We start from the raw sequence: 15,369 nt of genomic DNA, 5'->3' as shown, positions 1-15,369 counted from the left end.
TGCCCCCCTGCACTTAATGTATTTTCAAAATTTAACAGTTCATTTATAAGGTCATTTTGATTGTTTCAAATGCTTAGCCGTCTTAGTTTTTGTTACAATTTAGATGATATTTGGAGATAAACTATGTGACATTGACTAATACACTTTTGCTGAGCCAAAAATGATACATTATTTTATGAACATTTCATATAGTTAAAGCAATCAATTTGAACGTGAATATAAACTGAGGTGTGTGGTATGGCATAGTTTTTGTATCTGGTGTTACGAAAAGTATCACTTCTCCCTAAAGTCTCCCCACTTCTCCCTAATTTGACTTAAGGGAGAAGGCAGAAGTCACTTCTCCCAAAATTTTCAGCCTAATTTTTAGCACCTGGAAGTTGTGGTCCTTGTAGGGCTGTAAAATCGCAATTCGGTACCAGACGATATACATAAAAAAATGTGTGTATCGCGTATCGTTAGATTCGTTACCTCGACTTAAGATTTGTATGCTTAAAACACTGTAAACATCTTTGCACAATCCGGTCAATTTGAACTGTCGAAACAGCGAAAGCCACTTCAGCCGCATTTTCGCAAACAGCAGGTAGAGCTAGCAAAATACGTTACAACTAGTTATCTTACTTATCTACACTGTGTTTATTTTTAAAACTAAAATGAAAAATGAAAATAAAATATTTAAAAAATTTGAAATTTGATTTTCTTTTTTGAATTTGATTTACAAAAGATATGAAAAACTGGAATCTGCGAGCTAGCTGTATGCAAAAATGCGGCTGAAGTGGCTTTCGCTGTTTTGGCAGTTTTCAGTCGTCTGCAAAGTCAAGAAGGCATTAGACTCGGACACTTTAGTTATGTTGATTTTTCTGAAGAAAAACATGAGTGAAAAAGAGTTGGTGTTAGCAATGGCTACGTTTGACTTGTAGATTAATGTCAGCAGTGACTAGACAGTAGCTAGTAGACACCTGACTTAACTCATGCTTGTGGGATATAACACATTGTTTTTGTTTGTTTGTTTTGTTTTTTTCATTTCAAAAATACCAGATCAATAAGATCATACCTCTGTGTGTTACTCGTGTTTTATCAAAACAAACATTTTGTACTTTGATACCAAAGGAAAACACCAATGCAAAAGGTAAACAAAAGACAAATAAATAATACTCATTTAATAACAATAATAGGCTCAACAATTAACATTTAACAAAGGCAAAACTAAATGAACAATTTTCATTTAATAAAAATATGATCAACAATTAATGAAAATGGCAAACATTAACAAATAATATTCATTTAATAATATAGCAAACAATTTACAAAATAATAAAAAAATATTAAAAATATAGTTTTGGTAAGGATAATATGCTCAACAATTTACAAAATAGGCAAACACTAAAGTCCTACATGTATAAAAAAATAATGTGCGTATCGTGATATATCGTGAATCGTGTACTCCGTATCGAGATACGTATCGTATTGTGAGTTGAGTGACGATACACAGCCCTAGCTCCGTGGGTTTTGTTTGCAGCTACACATAGTATATCTTCAGTTATGGCCCTTGAACAAATAAAAATTGGCATTTTGGATCTTGTTGAATTTGTGTTGCTCATAACTTCAGAAGTCATACACTCATTAGATATTTCATTAATGTATTTGATGTTATTATAGAAATCTCGTTATTATAGAAATCTCAGGTTTCAAATGTTTTTGGGGGGTTTCATTAGTGTATATGTTATAGGATAAATCTAACAAAATATGTATTCCACTTCATTTTATATTTATTAGCATTTGTGCTTATGCCTTTATCAGCGTAAACTATGGGTACCACTTTCTATCTGTTTGTGTTTCTAATATGTGTGATTGTCCTCTCATTTTAGACGATATTCAAGCCCCGTGATGCCCTCATGTCCAGAGCCAACAGTCTGAAAAAGGCCATCAGGCAGATCATAGAGCATACAGAAAGAGGTGGGCATCCAATGTCATGTTGTACAGGATGTTACATAATCTGCTCTAAATTGTTAAACTATTTTAACAATATTTCAAATTAAAGACATTCTCAACTTCCTTAGATGTTTTATAACATAAAGCAGATTTTGGATTATGTTGTATAATCATGATGTTACATGTACATTAATTTCCACCATTTTGTTAATTATTGGCAATATTTCTTTACTTTAGATAATGATTTAGTTTTTGAATGTGTTTAAATCTGCACTCTCATAGATTGATGGTTTTGACAACTTTTTTGTCATGGAATAAGCCAATTTATGCATAAATGTCTAGATTTCAGTGTTTTTAAGACTGCTGACAAAAGAATTGTTCGCAGTTGTTCATATTTACGATCACTTTTTGGCTAAAGGCATCATTGATATTGTAAACTTCTGGCCCCAATTTCTCAAAACTTCTTAAGTCCCTTATAACAGGATTAAGCTAATCTCACTATTTTTGTTGTTCTATAAAATGTGTTATATTTACTTCTTCATGAAATTTAGAAATTATGTAGGAATAATCTGTATGATTATCAGAATAAACCATTTTTCATTTATCAAAATCCATTTTCAGTATGTATTTTGGCTAATTGAAATAAGCGACTAAAACCTGTTAAGCTTAAGAAGTTTCGAGAAATTGGGGCACGATAATGGATGCGATAATATATTCTCTATAAGAGCACACGTTTTTAGCAAAAATTAATATTTCTTTTATGGTCGAATATGATGAGTTATACAGGTATAAAATAAAAACTTCAATCATCAAGTTTACAGGTGCTTCCATGTTATGAAAAAATTAATTAACTAACTCCTTTACCTCCCTGTCAGCGGTTGATGAACAAAATGCCCAGACGATGGAGCAGACCCGTCTACTGCGGGGGACCTCCGGCAGTTCGGGCGACCTTGTTACCCCATTCAGCGCCACACAGAGCCCGTTACAGGCAGGGAGCCCCAACTCCCGCTCTGCGCCCAGTTTCTCGGTGTTTACAGCAGACACCACACCCAAGTCACCTCAGCTTCACAGACTCAAATTTGGTATGCGCACAATTTAACGTTTGATCCTTCATGAAGTTGACTAATCTTATTATATCCAAGATATGTTTATATGTTGGCTAGATAGGATTTAAGTATGTAACTGTTAGTGATGCAGGCTCTTCATCAGTATTGAATATCTTCTTTACACTCAGAAGTAAAGTACAAAAGTAAATACTGACACTTGTGACAATGAGCAGTTTATGCTTAAGTCAAAAATATTTTTCTGTTCTGTTCATTTTGCAACAATTGTAAAAAAAATATTAGAACAAGAACTGGATACATGTTATTGTGTCTTATGATATGCAAGAAACATAATAACCTGTCCATAGGAAACCCACCAAGTGATTCCCTGTAATTCGACTACCAATCTAACATCCATCCACCCCATCCCCAGGAATTGAACCTGCAGCTCCTTAGTGAGAAAGCAAGTGTGCTTCTCTGGCATGGAAATTGACAGGTGGTTCTCTGTCAAGTTTGTTCAAAGGGCTTACCTTATGTCATGTTCAGTGATAAAATTCCATTGGGACATCATGGGTCATCATAGGCCTCTTTTGTTGACAATTGAGTAGGGCAAAAACTCATTTTGCGGTATTTTTTTTTTTTATCTTTAATGTTCAGACAATTCTTGGTCTTACAAATGATAATTCCAAACCAACATACCAACTGCAAAAGGTTTTGGTTGGGCAACTACAAACAAACTATTTCCAAGGATGACCTTATGGTATAAACAGCTGTCGGGTTATCGTAGTGGTTAGCGCACTTGATTCTCAACAAGGCGATCCGGGTTCAATTCCAGAACTGGGCATATGTGAGGTTGATAGGTGGTCACCAAGCCGGACATTGGAAAAACCCATTATCTAAAAAAAGTCCTCCAAAAACAATCAAAACATAAAAAAACGTAAAACAATACATAAACTTATCTTTTCTTATATGGGATTGCTTTTGTTAACCTGTTTCCCCAATATCAAAAGATCACACTCTTACCAACAGCATGCCAACGAGAGTGACTTAGTGTAAGTAATCATAACGTCTTCACAATTGTTGTAAAACATATAATGTTTAAACTAATAGTATAACCATATCTCCCCCCAGATGTGTGTGACTCCCTATCAGCATCTTCCCGTCGTATCAGCAGCATGTCCACCCTGAACAAAGCCTCAAGTATGGGCTCAAACCTGGACAGCCCGGCCCCACCCAAGGACCCCCAGCCGGGCCCCTCCGGGCTTCTCACATACCCCTTCGCTAACTACCCAGTTTTACCAAGTAAGTGCTGCTCCCATTGTTTTTATCCTATTTCAGTAATGAGTTTGAGTCATGAGTTACCCACAGACTCTAAAAAGCAAAATTCTAAGCCTTGCTTATGATAATCTTGATTGTTATTTTTATTTTTCAAAAGATTTGTTGATCATAATGAAGCTTGTTGTTGATGGTGATGTATTATATTTGTATGGACGAAAAGTTAAAGGAAAGAATATCTCAGCTTGTATGTGTCGGATGTTGTGAATTTAAACGTATACTGGCCATGTTTTACGTGTAGTACAGCTTGTCATAAATCTCATGAATATGAATATGTATAGTTATGCAAGAGATCATATAATCTACCATGAAAGCATCACAATTCATTTCCTACATGTGTTCTGCAGACCTGAGCAGCTCTATAGCGGGTCGTCTGGCTGGAGGCAGCTTCATCAGCAAGGTTCTACTGGCCAATGCGGACGCTCTGTGTGCCGCGGCCTCGCCACTGTTGGAGGAGGACATTCCACTGTAAGGATGGGATCCAAATCTATTCTTAATACCATATTTGTCCTTATTCATGACCATACCCTGTCTGATTCTGGGAATTAATCAATGCTTTTCATGACTGAAAACTTGTTCTGTTCCACAAAACTAAGAGGTTGTGGGTTTGATCCCCACCAGGGGTACTTTCTCACAGGCTCTTAAAATGGACACAGTAATTGCTTCTACCCAGGAAACAGACTCAAGTGGGATTCTTTTAGCTATTCTATCAGGTTCTATCACAATTGAGCTAAAAGAAATTAGATTAAACAAACCGATAATATAAACCAAAATGGTTTGTTTCATATAGTGCTAAGAGGGTTAAAATGAAACAGGCTCTGGGTATAGAACATGATATCGAAATACAGTTTTACAATACAAATATGCTGGGGGGGGGGGGGGGGGGGGGGGGGTCTTTGTAGATTTTATTCATATGCTTCTTTCATCATTTTTGGTTTGTTGAAGAAAAGTTATGTTGTAATAATGCTGAGCTTTCAACCTTATCCAGCAGTAAAAAAATCATTCCTTTGTATGCAGTGAAATACAAGTACATAAATGTGTAGCAAGGGAGCAAGACCCATAACTCTGACTGTTATAGCTTTCAAGAAAATTATTAAAGAAAACAGGTGAGTTTAAGGTTCTTATATTGTTTGTAAACTGTCAAACAGTAATGGCAGATAATTTTTTCATATCCCCAATTTATATTTTGTACTGTATTGATCAACCATGCCAGATTTTTTGATGCAACAAAACAGTTTATAACTGCTGGTAAAATTAATGTGCATAGATGAATAAAAAAATAATGTGCTTAGAAGAAAAAAAACAAAATTGCTTTAAAACTAGATTTTTAACAATATCATGGTAAATTATTTTGATAATGTCAGATCATGGTGTTTAACTATTTTAAGTGGCTCGATTAGGCCTAAAAAGAAAGTTTGGTTTCTCGTTTCAAGCAGGAAAAAGAAGAATGGTAGATAATAATAATATTATTATTATTATTACTATTATAACTAATGACACTCTTATTCCGGAACTCAATGTATCCACAAAGTCATGTACTATTAAAGTCCCATTATGTTTTAGTGATGTAAAAAAAAATAATTAATGTATAACCAAATGACTTATCTTAACCTTTTTGACATTTCTTAACCCCCAGAATGATAAAAAATGCATTTATTCCAATTACAAAATGCATCAAAACCCTAAGTATAATCTAAATTTAGCGCGCACAAGGTCATTATGAAATTTGCATATATATCAGGTGACATTCTTAATGCAAAATGTTGCTTTATATAATAATGATTTCCATTTTTTTGGTTTAAATATTTTTTTAAAACAACATAATCATACTTATACAGTTATATTTAAAATATTTCCCATAAAAGTTTAATTATTTTCTACTGAGCCGGGGAGGTAATAAGACTATTAGTATTGTGTTTTTTACTAAACGACATTGATACTTTTTCTAATCCAACAACTGCTCAGGTACTATTTTCCGCCTACTTATTAACATCATTAGCGTATATTGAGTAAGTGGTTGAGTTAAAGATTTCGTTGGTATTTCCCATAATTTCTTTTTGATAAAGCATGGTATAGACCTCAGGATTTTATCAGACATTATCTGAGACTCTTATCATAGTAATATTCTTGCTTTAATTTTTTTTCTCTAATTATTTAATCCTTAGTGGCACTTGGCCTGTAAGCAAGTACTTAGAATATATTAGATAATAGTGCCATGAAATGTTTCAGTCAGATTAAATCACAAATTTCTATTTATAGCACCCCGGATCTTGACCTTAGCTTCAAATGGTCAATATACAGTCAAAAGTGAGATGTTTGTTTGGTTTAAATATTTACATGTATAATCTATTGGCGCATATGAAATAGATAGAATAATTGGCAAAGGTTTTTTTCTGCATGTACTACTAACTTAATTATTGTATAATACAGTATCATGTAACAAGGTGATTGATACCATGTTGTGATAAGGTGTTTCACTATTGTTGTAAAATAAGTGAATTTAAAACTTTAAGTGACACTCTTATTCAAAATCAATACATACACATTTATAACAAACATAAATTTTGGGTATTAGGGTTCTGGCTGTTTAATAAAAAACGCATTTATGGAAAATATTAATTACTGATAACAAGATTGTAACCATGTATTTAATAGCTGAAAATGCAAAAATGTTAAATGATTGCTTAAAGATCTACTGTGGTCTACTATAGTCTCATATGATAGAAATACCATGTTTCCTGCACGTTTCTTTCAACTTAAACTCGGAATCTTTCATAAGAACTATGGTTTTCGGCGTTTATTCATCCTTTTTGGTAAACTAAAACAATTCAATTAATTGTGGGATTAAGAGTGCATCTTTAACATTTTTATGACAGAATTGAGCTAAACACCAGTTTCTGTTTAAATTTAACAATCAATGACTTTACACTTATTTTATTATGATACTTGCATGGAATATATATATTCATTCACACTGTATCCCAAATTATTGTCTATAACCAGTTTTCAAGTTTTAATTGCAAAAGTTACTGATTAAAAATCGGTGTTCCAATTTGAATAACCAAAGTTAATGAATGAAAATCTGTCTTCCGATTTAATGGCATATGTTGTTGAGTGGCAATATGTTTTCCTATTATAATTATAAAAGTATTGATTTGAAAAGTATTGATTTGAAAGCAGTGTTATAATTTTAATTAAAAAAAAACCCATGGATTTGAAATCAGTGTTCTAATTTCAATTGCAAAAGTTAATGATGTGAAATCGGTCCTCCAATTTCAATGGCAAAAGTTATTAACTTTAATTCAGTTAAAAAATTTAATGGCAAAGATTATTGCAAATCAGTCTTACCTTTTTAATGGGCAAAGGTTATAAAGTGCAAATCAGTCTTACATTTTTAATGGACAAAGGTTATAAAGGGCAAATCAGTCTTACATTTTTAATGGACAAAGGTTATAAAGGACAAATCAGTCTTACATTTTTAATGGACAAAGGTTATAAAGGACAAATCAGTCTTACATTTTGATTGCAAAAATGATCAGTGCAAACTAACAATATTTTACGGAAGGTCTAACCCATTTTTGTTGAAAACCTGGTTGAGGGTTTGATTTCTATAAAATCAAAGTGTTAAGTGAGAAATATGATTAAAAAAACGAATTTGAAATCTGCTAGCTTTCTGTAACAACTCATTTATGTTTTGTGGCTTAATACAAAACTGACTTTCTATAGAAGTGGTTGAATAGAAAGAAGTGTGGGCTCAGAGAGTGGTTGAGTTCATTAACCTCACAATGCTTGGCCCAATGATCTACCGAAAGTATTGTCTTAGACCCGCCGTTATATCAAATAGAGGATAATTGTTTGTTTCAGTTTAAGATAGGCTATATGTTTCACCGAGTGAACAAAAAAAGCAATATTTTATTCGTGGCAAAGCCGAAGTGAAATATTTATCAGTACTTTTGAAGTTTACAAGGTAATTTGTATTGCAATCTTTAAACTGAAACAAACATTTTTTCGTTTTATTTCATGCTTATAATTAAACAAAAAACTTATTAAATAGGAAAACTGCACAAATTTCAAATAAATGACAGCATACTTGAAACGATATTAAATGACGTAATTGCATTTTCTTTCCAGCATAATATGCTGAAATGCATTTATGTTACCATTTTTACATCTGAAAACAGTGAAATTATATTTCGCTCAACTCCCTGTTTCAAACAGTTTGTTAATCGCCCGTTTTATTTCAAATAACCACAGGAAATCATGAAATACAGGTGTTTCAACATAAGTTTCAAAATCTTAACCTTAAAATTATAAATAAGCATTTTATTTTCAGAGAGGAGTATACTGAGCGTTGCGTGATGAACAATTACCTGGGTATCGGGCTTGACGCCAAGATAATGCTAGACTTCCAGAACAGACGCGAGGAACATCCAGAGAAATTCAGGTTTGTCATATTTACACAGATCTGGGGTGGGAAAGGAAGTTGAGACATGGGGGGGGTGTTAAACGATCATTTTTGTCAGAGACGAATATACGGAGCGCTGTGTGATGAACAACTATATGGTAATCAGGCTAGATGCCAAGATCAATCTAGGCTTTGGGAACAAATGTGAGCAACATGCAGGCTTGATGTATGGCTCTATGCGCTGGCAAAACGTGAAAAATGAATTTGAGAAAATCATTGCTATTTGTGCATTTTTTGTGTAATTGGGACCAACTTTGGTCCTTTGAATTTTTTTGTTATCAATGCCTGAGTTAAGTTTATATATAAATTGAAAAAAACAATTGATGGGCCTCATTATTTTCTCCATCCACTTAATTTTTGAGATCCTGCCCATTCTAAAACTAGCCAATTTACTGTACCTTATTTAAAAATGATATATTGCTGTTTGTTGACATTGCTCTACAAAAAGATTCAGCTGTCCGAACAGCTTAGGTCAAGACAAGGTTTATTATTAAAAAATTTGTTTTAGTTCATTTAACGGAACTTACCAAACTTTTTGCATGAGTCATATCAAAACCCTCAATAGCTTTGGCAAGTATCTAGAAAAAATCAAGTAGGCTGGGCATATCAGAGTATAACTGATTAATCGGCAATAGGCTTAGACAAGTATGCCATTAACTATCCTTATATCAGTTTCTGCCAATGCAGCATGAGACTTACGATTAATGAAATGATTTTCAGGAGCCGTACCAAGAACCGGATGTGGTATGGTGTCTTGGGTGGGAAGGAGATCCTCCAGAAGACATTCAAGAACTTGGACCAGCGTGTACAACTGGAGTGTGATGGACAGCGGATACCTCTACCCTCACTACAGGGAATCGTGATTCTCAACATACCCAGCTTTGGAGGCGGTTCTAACTTCTGGGGCGGGACCAAGGAGGTTGATGTATGTAGATGTTCGTTGTGACCTTATTAAAACCAGCAGTTTCGTCATGTTTCAGAGTAAATGCATGGGCATATTTGGTTGTTGGTTTCAAATTGATACAACTTTAGTCAAAGAATGAGTATGAACTTCATTGACATCAATATTGGAAGTTTTCCTCTTAAATATGGAAGTTTATGCCTCATGAACTCATAAAAATGTTCCACTATTGTCAAACTAGATACTTTAAATGTTATATAATTTGTAACTATAACTTGCAACCTTCACAAAATTTCATTTAAAAATTTCAATTTACTTCAAGACATTTTGAAAATTTGGCCATAAAGTAACATTTACACCAGGTTTTGATATTTGAACTTCCAAGCCTTCACTTTCAGAAGTTTTCTCCAAAATAAAGGAGTTTTGAACTTCCAAGGACTTAGTCATGGCAGTTTTGGCACGTTTTTAGATAGTAATGTACATCCAAACTTTCTTAAATGGACACCCTGGTCCCTTGCCCTCTATTTTGGGGAAAGTATGGCCCTTGAGATCTTGTTGGGGGAGGGGGCCATACAATTTGCAGAAGATGAACATTTCAGTGTAAAGGACTCCTTTTAATGCCCTTCTAAATATGTGTATATTTTTTTCAGACATTCTCAGCGCCAAGCTTTGATGACAAGATACTTGAGGTGGTGGCAGTGTTTGGGAGCACACAGTTGGCTGTATCCAGAGTGATAGACCTTCAACATCACAGAATAGCTCAGGTACACCATCCTCATGGGGTCTGAATTGCTTAAGGAAGCCTTAAAGGGACTAGACACTAGATGGTCCAAAATTGGCAAATACAGTATTTCCTCAAAACAAGCCTAGAATTGTCGATCGAGCTAGTATTAGGCCAATAATACACCACTTTACATGATTAAAAGTATATTTTGTTGCTGTCTCTGCTGAGTTTACCCGTTTAAAAAAACGTATAATGGTTTTCCAGTTTATACTGTGTAAATTTAGCATGTGAACCTTTAATCTTCGCTTTGGCCATCTGTAAAAATTGTTCATTAGCAGTATTTCAACCCCTACTTCACATGGAGTCAGTAGCTTGGGAACTTTTGTTCATGAATGATGGCTTTACAAGTTGGTTTTTTCATTTCCCTGACTCTGTTTTCAATTTTGATGCTAGCAATACTTTAATCTATGGTTCACACAAATTTGTAGCAAAATAATGAATATAATTATGACACTAAGATCATTTCACTAACATTGTAGATCTTTAATGAATCAGGCCTCTGAACCTTTTAACAATTTGTAACTGACAAAACACATGATATTCATATAAAAATGTTCTTGGTGGACAAAGTTGTCATTTAGCTAAAAAAGAAAAGATATCAATAAACTCAAAACTACCATTATTTACATCAGTATTTCCTTCCTTCCTGTAGTCCGATATTGAAGATTACGTTATTATTATATACCAGACTTTACTAGCGCTCTTTTCATATATACAGTAAGAGTTCAAATGCACTGAGAGATCATGATAATGGGCGATGAGGGTGTGCAGTTTTATAGACTGAGTGGCTTGGATTCAGTCCCAAGGGAGCTGTTTCAATAACGAGCTAAGCCAATTTAGGTTGAAAACTGCAATTATTTTAGTGCCATATTTTGTTATTTTGCTTCATATTTGTGTGAATTCAACTTGAGCTAACATTGAAAATGATGTATGGCCATGTAGATTTAAGATAATCTAAGTAATGACTGAAATCCTTTATTGAAATGGCCCCCAGGGGATACATATGACTTGTGCACATGTTTAGTGTGGATGACACAAGGTGATGCCATTGAATGTCAGCCAGTAGTTGGTTCTCAACCACGGGGGCTACATTTATTTCCACAATGAACACATGTTCACACAATATCTACATATATTATGTTGATTATTTTGTTTATTATTAGTATGTTATATGTTGTCTTGAATGTATGAAATTGCATATATATGTATGAATATGTACACATGAACACATGTTTTGTACTTGTCCCCATTTTGTATGATATTTAGCTTCATGGAACTATGATCTTCTGGTAGATAAATGTTCTGTTCTGTTCATTATCTCTTTCTTATTCAGTGTCGGACGGTCAAGATTATGATCATGGGAGACGAAGGGGTTCCTGTACAGGTGGACGGGGAGGCCTGGATTCAGCCCCCTGGATACATCCGCATTGTGCACAAGAATCGCGCACAGATGCTCACCAGGGACAGGGTAAAAAATATTTGTACATTTACAATACTGTATATTTGATCAAAGATTTGTTTAGAAAACTGAAAAAAGTTGCTTAATCAATATTCTCTTTAAAAAAATAAAAAATATCGCAAGTTTCAGGTATTTTAACTATTCAAAATGAGGGATCACTTGATACAAAATAAACAGAACTGTACATTGCAATCAAACTGTTTTCCTCCCCTACAGTCGTTTGAGACGGTATTGAAGTCCTGGTCGGAGAAACAGAAAGCCGAGCCCATGCTGGCCCAGTGCTCACCCTCGCTGAGTGCTGATGAAACTGTCATCCTTCAGACATTTGTGGAAGTCGCTTCGGCCCTAATTAAAGTGTCAGTCTTAAATTTTATTTTATTATTTATACACATTTTTTAAGAATAGCTCTCTTTGATTATTTTCGTGGCTGTGGCTTGTTAGAGCTGACATCAGCAGCGATAACGTCATGTGAAACTTATATATCTTTCCTATCTTATAGCAAATAAGATATTAGTATGATACTTCAGAACATCTTGATCATTTACAATTACTCAGTGACATGTGTTTTTCTTTTGCTACAAATGATAACATATTTTTCCAAATATCATATATCTGCACAAGACATTATCAGTAAGATTAGAACTGAAAATAGTAAGCTAGTAGTTCTCTGCCATTTTTTATTATTTTTTTTTAATATATTTTGCCGATGATTTCAGATACCTGAAGAAATGTTTCTATTTATAGTAAACTAAAGCTCAGTGCAAATTAACCGGTATTGGATAACTCTGTTCTCTTTGATTCTGAATATGATATAAAAAAGCCAAAAATTAACAACAAAGCAACAAACATCATCCTTATTGTTTTGTTTTTAAACCTAATCTGTGATTAAAAAATGAATATTTAAACTAGTTAACGATAGATTTGAATCATATTGTCTCTATTTGAAAAACTTTGTTTAGCAAGACATACAAATGTGTAACATCATGTGTGTCGTTTTTGTTGCATGTTCATTACAAACAGAAAGGGAAGTAACATCTGCAATACATTAGAATAATCATATTGTAAGGTTTTCCTCCCTTGGATTGCATTGTTACAGTATTTTACAATGGGCATGGATTTCCATAAAAAGTGATATGTGATAATGCACCAATCAGTTGTAACCATGGTCCCCCTCCCAGGTCCTGGGGTAGCCAGGGAAATGGGCCGTGTTTTTACCTTCTGGGTGGTCCGGCAGTGCCAGGTGAATGAGGTGGTTTTGTCTTCACACCAAAAATAGCGGGGAATGGGCCTTACCTAGGGTCCCTGGGGTGCAGGGGATTGGAGGGCTTAGCTGGACTGAAAGTGAAAATCCTGGCTATTCCCCGGACCTGAGGGGGCTGTGGTTACAATTGACTGGTGCATAATGTAAACATTGGTCAACTTTTGATATTTAATTCAAAGTGTGCCTTATCTGTTGAAGGGTGTTGATACATGCAGGGATGTTACAAGCACCTGATTGATAATCACAAAAACTTTGCCATATAGCTATTCGAGACAATCACACAACACATGCTACCAGTGATATTGTGCACATGTGAAAAATATTATGTTAGAAGAGATTTAAAGCATGTTATTTATTAAAGCAATATAATAAAAAATTTACACTCTGATGATATCAGTGCATCAGGTGTTGTCCTTTTTGAGATAAAAAAACCTGTGTATAAGACGAGATGTATGCCTCATCATTAGTCATTAACTGTACAATATAGCATACTGTTATTATAGTCAACCTTAATTTTTCAGTGTGAAGGTGGCCTCCCTTACTTACAGCTCAGTAGAGCAAGAGTTGTTCCCCTTAGCTACACGAGCCTCCGAGTACATGGACCGCTTGTACCCCTCTGGTCAGCTGGTCGAGGTGAGAACTGATTTTATATAGATAATGGATATCATTGGGTAATAAGTGTCATATGAATAAGGCCTTAGTTTTAAATATTTTAACAGACAAGTTAAAAGAAATTGTGGTTAGGCGAATTTTTATCTTTATAATTAGAAGTATGAGGTATTATTAAATTGTAGCGCCATTTTCACTTTTTTGACGACCTCTCAGTGAGGTAAATACAAAGCAAATTAACAAGTGGGGTACGTGGATGAGAGTCTGAAAAGCAACTCTCTGACCTTATAATGAATGCATTATGTGTACATGGTTAATGGATAACAAATATCATCTCTTCGCCGCTGTTTAACCACTGCTTACTCACCGCTAAGATATCGCTAGTTTAATAACAGCTACGTTTATCATAGCTAAGGGCAGTTTAGCAGCTAAGCTGTTATTTTTGTAGAGTTCTTATATTATTTATTGTAAGAGCATATCTAAAAAAGAAGTATGCTTTCATGCTGAAATACGGAGTTTTATCAGTGAAATGACTATATAAATATCTATTTGATATTTTCACTATAAGGCCATACTAAATCTTTTACTATGTTTAGAGTACGATGGACTACGATTTTGCGGAATATTTTAAATTTCCGTTTTCTATAATTCCGACTGCAAATGTTGACAATGTGCTTCATTCTTTGTACTAGAATTCTTTTGGCATTTGATATTCATAAAATGATGCATTCTGTGTGAGTTCAAACGATCGCCACACTTAAATACAAGTTTTATTTGAACTCTGGTTGCAGTGGTAATCTATCTAACAATTGAGAATGGTACAGAATGGACTATGTATTCTGCATAGGATGTCACTATGACATTTTTTGTGTACTATCATTTTATTAAAGAGTGTTATAGAAATACGTATTTTAATGTAATAACAGTGGTGAAGTATAGTTTTTCTATGACACTCTTGAATAAAATATGATCGTACACTGAAAACAACAAATCTCCTCTATATAATCTGATTTGTGCTTTTGATATGAATCTACTTTTTGAAACTTTTGTGGTGTAAAAATGGCATATTTGATAAATCAGGTAAATAGTTATATATAGACTAGAGGAGAACTGTAAACTTTCCCTTGTCGGTGTAAAGCACTCACATTTATTTTTAACTGAAAAGATCCTGTCTGCTTTCATTCCTGCACACTTCTCCTGTATTAAAAACACACAATGTATCCTATATTTGTCTGACTTGGGCATTTGTCAATCCTTTATTATTTGGCCACATAAACATGAACAAACCCCTGAGCACAAACTATCTCATACTCAAAATTGTGTAGAAAATAATTCTGCTGTCATAAAAAAGAACTCAATATCCATTGTTTTTGTCTATTAGTTACTTAATCTATCTCAGAATCTTACAGTACTCTGTTTTTCATGGTGCCCTGTTTTACATGATCTCATGGTACCATGGTTTTCATGATCTCATGGTGCCCTGTTTTACATGATCTCATGGTGCCCTGTTTTACATGCTCTTATGGTACCCTGTTTTACATGATCTCATGGTGCCCTGTTTTACATGATCTCATGGTGCCCTG

General features: G+C 34.2%; 1 protein-coding gene across 2 annotated transcripts in view; it reads left to right on the top strand.

The window, feature by feature from the left end:
* LOC128219686 (diacylglycerol kinase delta-like) overlaps positions 1 to 15,369 on the top strand; it is an 84,278-nt gene that overhangs the window by 54,273 nt on the left and 14,636 nt on the right. For both annotated transcript variants that reach the window (XM_052927597.1, XM_052927596.1), the window contains 10 exons: positions 1,866 to 1,953; positions 2,805 to 3,011; positions 4,104 to 4,274; positions 4,655 to 4,775; positions 8,641 to 8,751; positions 9,493 to 9,697; positions 10,324 to 10,437; positions 11,791 to 11,925; positions 12,133 to 12,272; positions 13,699 to 13,810. In XM_052927597.1, coding sequence (XP_052783557.1) covers positions 1,866 to 1,953; positions 2,805 to 3,011; positions 4,104 to 4,274; positions 4,655 to 4,775; positions 8,641 to 8,751; positions 9,493 to 9,697; positions 10,324 to 10,437; positions 11,791 to 11,925; positions 12,133 to 12,272; positions 13,699 to 13,810 — 1,404 coding nt within the window. The remainder of the gene's footprint in view (positions 1 to 1,865; positions 1,954 to 2,804; positions 3,012 to 4,103; positions 4,275 to 4,654; positions 4,776 to 8,640; positions 8,752 to 9,492; positions 9,698 to 10,323; positions 10,438 to 11,790; positions 11,926 to 12,132; positions 12,273 to 13,698; positions 13,811 to 15,369) is intronic.

Source organism: Mya arenaria, chromosome 15 (genome assembly GCF_026914265.1).
Source record: "Mya arenaria isolate MELC-2E11 chromosome 15, ASM2691426v1".
In the NCBI taxonomy this organism is placed as follows: domain Eukaryota; kingdom Metazoa; phylum Mollusca; class Bivalvia; order Myida; family Myidae; genus Mya; species Mya arenaria.
Note: the sequence above shows the minus strand (reverse complement) of the source record. Positions and strands in the feature narration are given on the sequence as shown.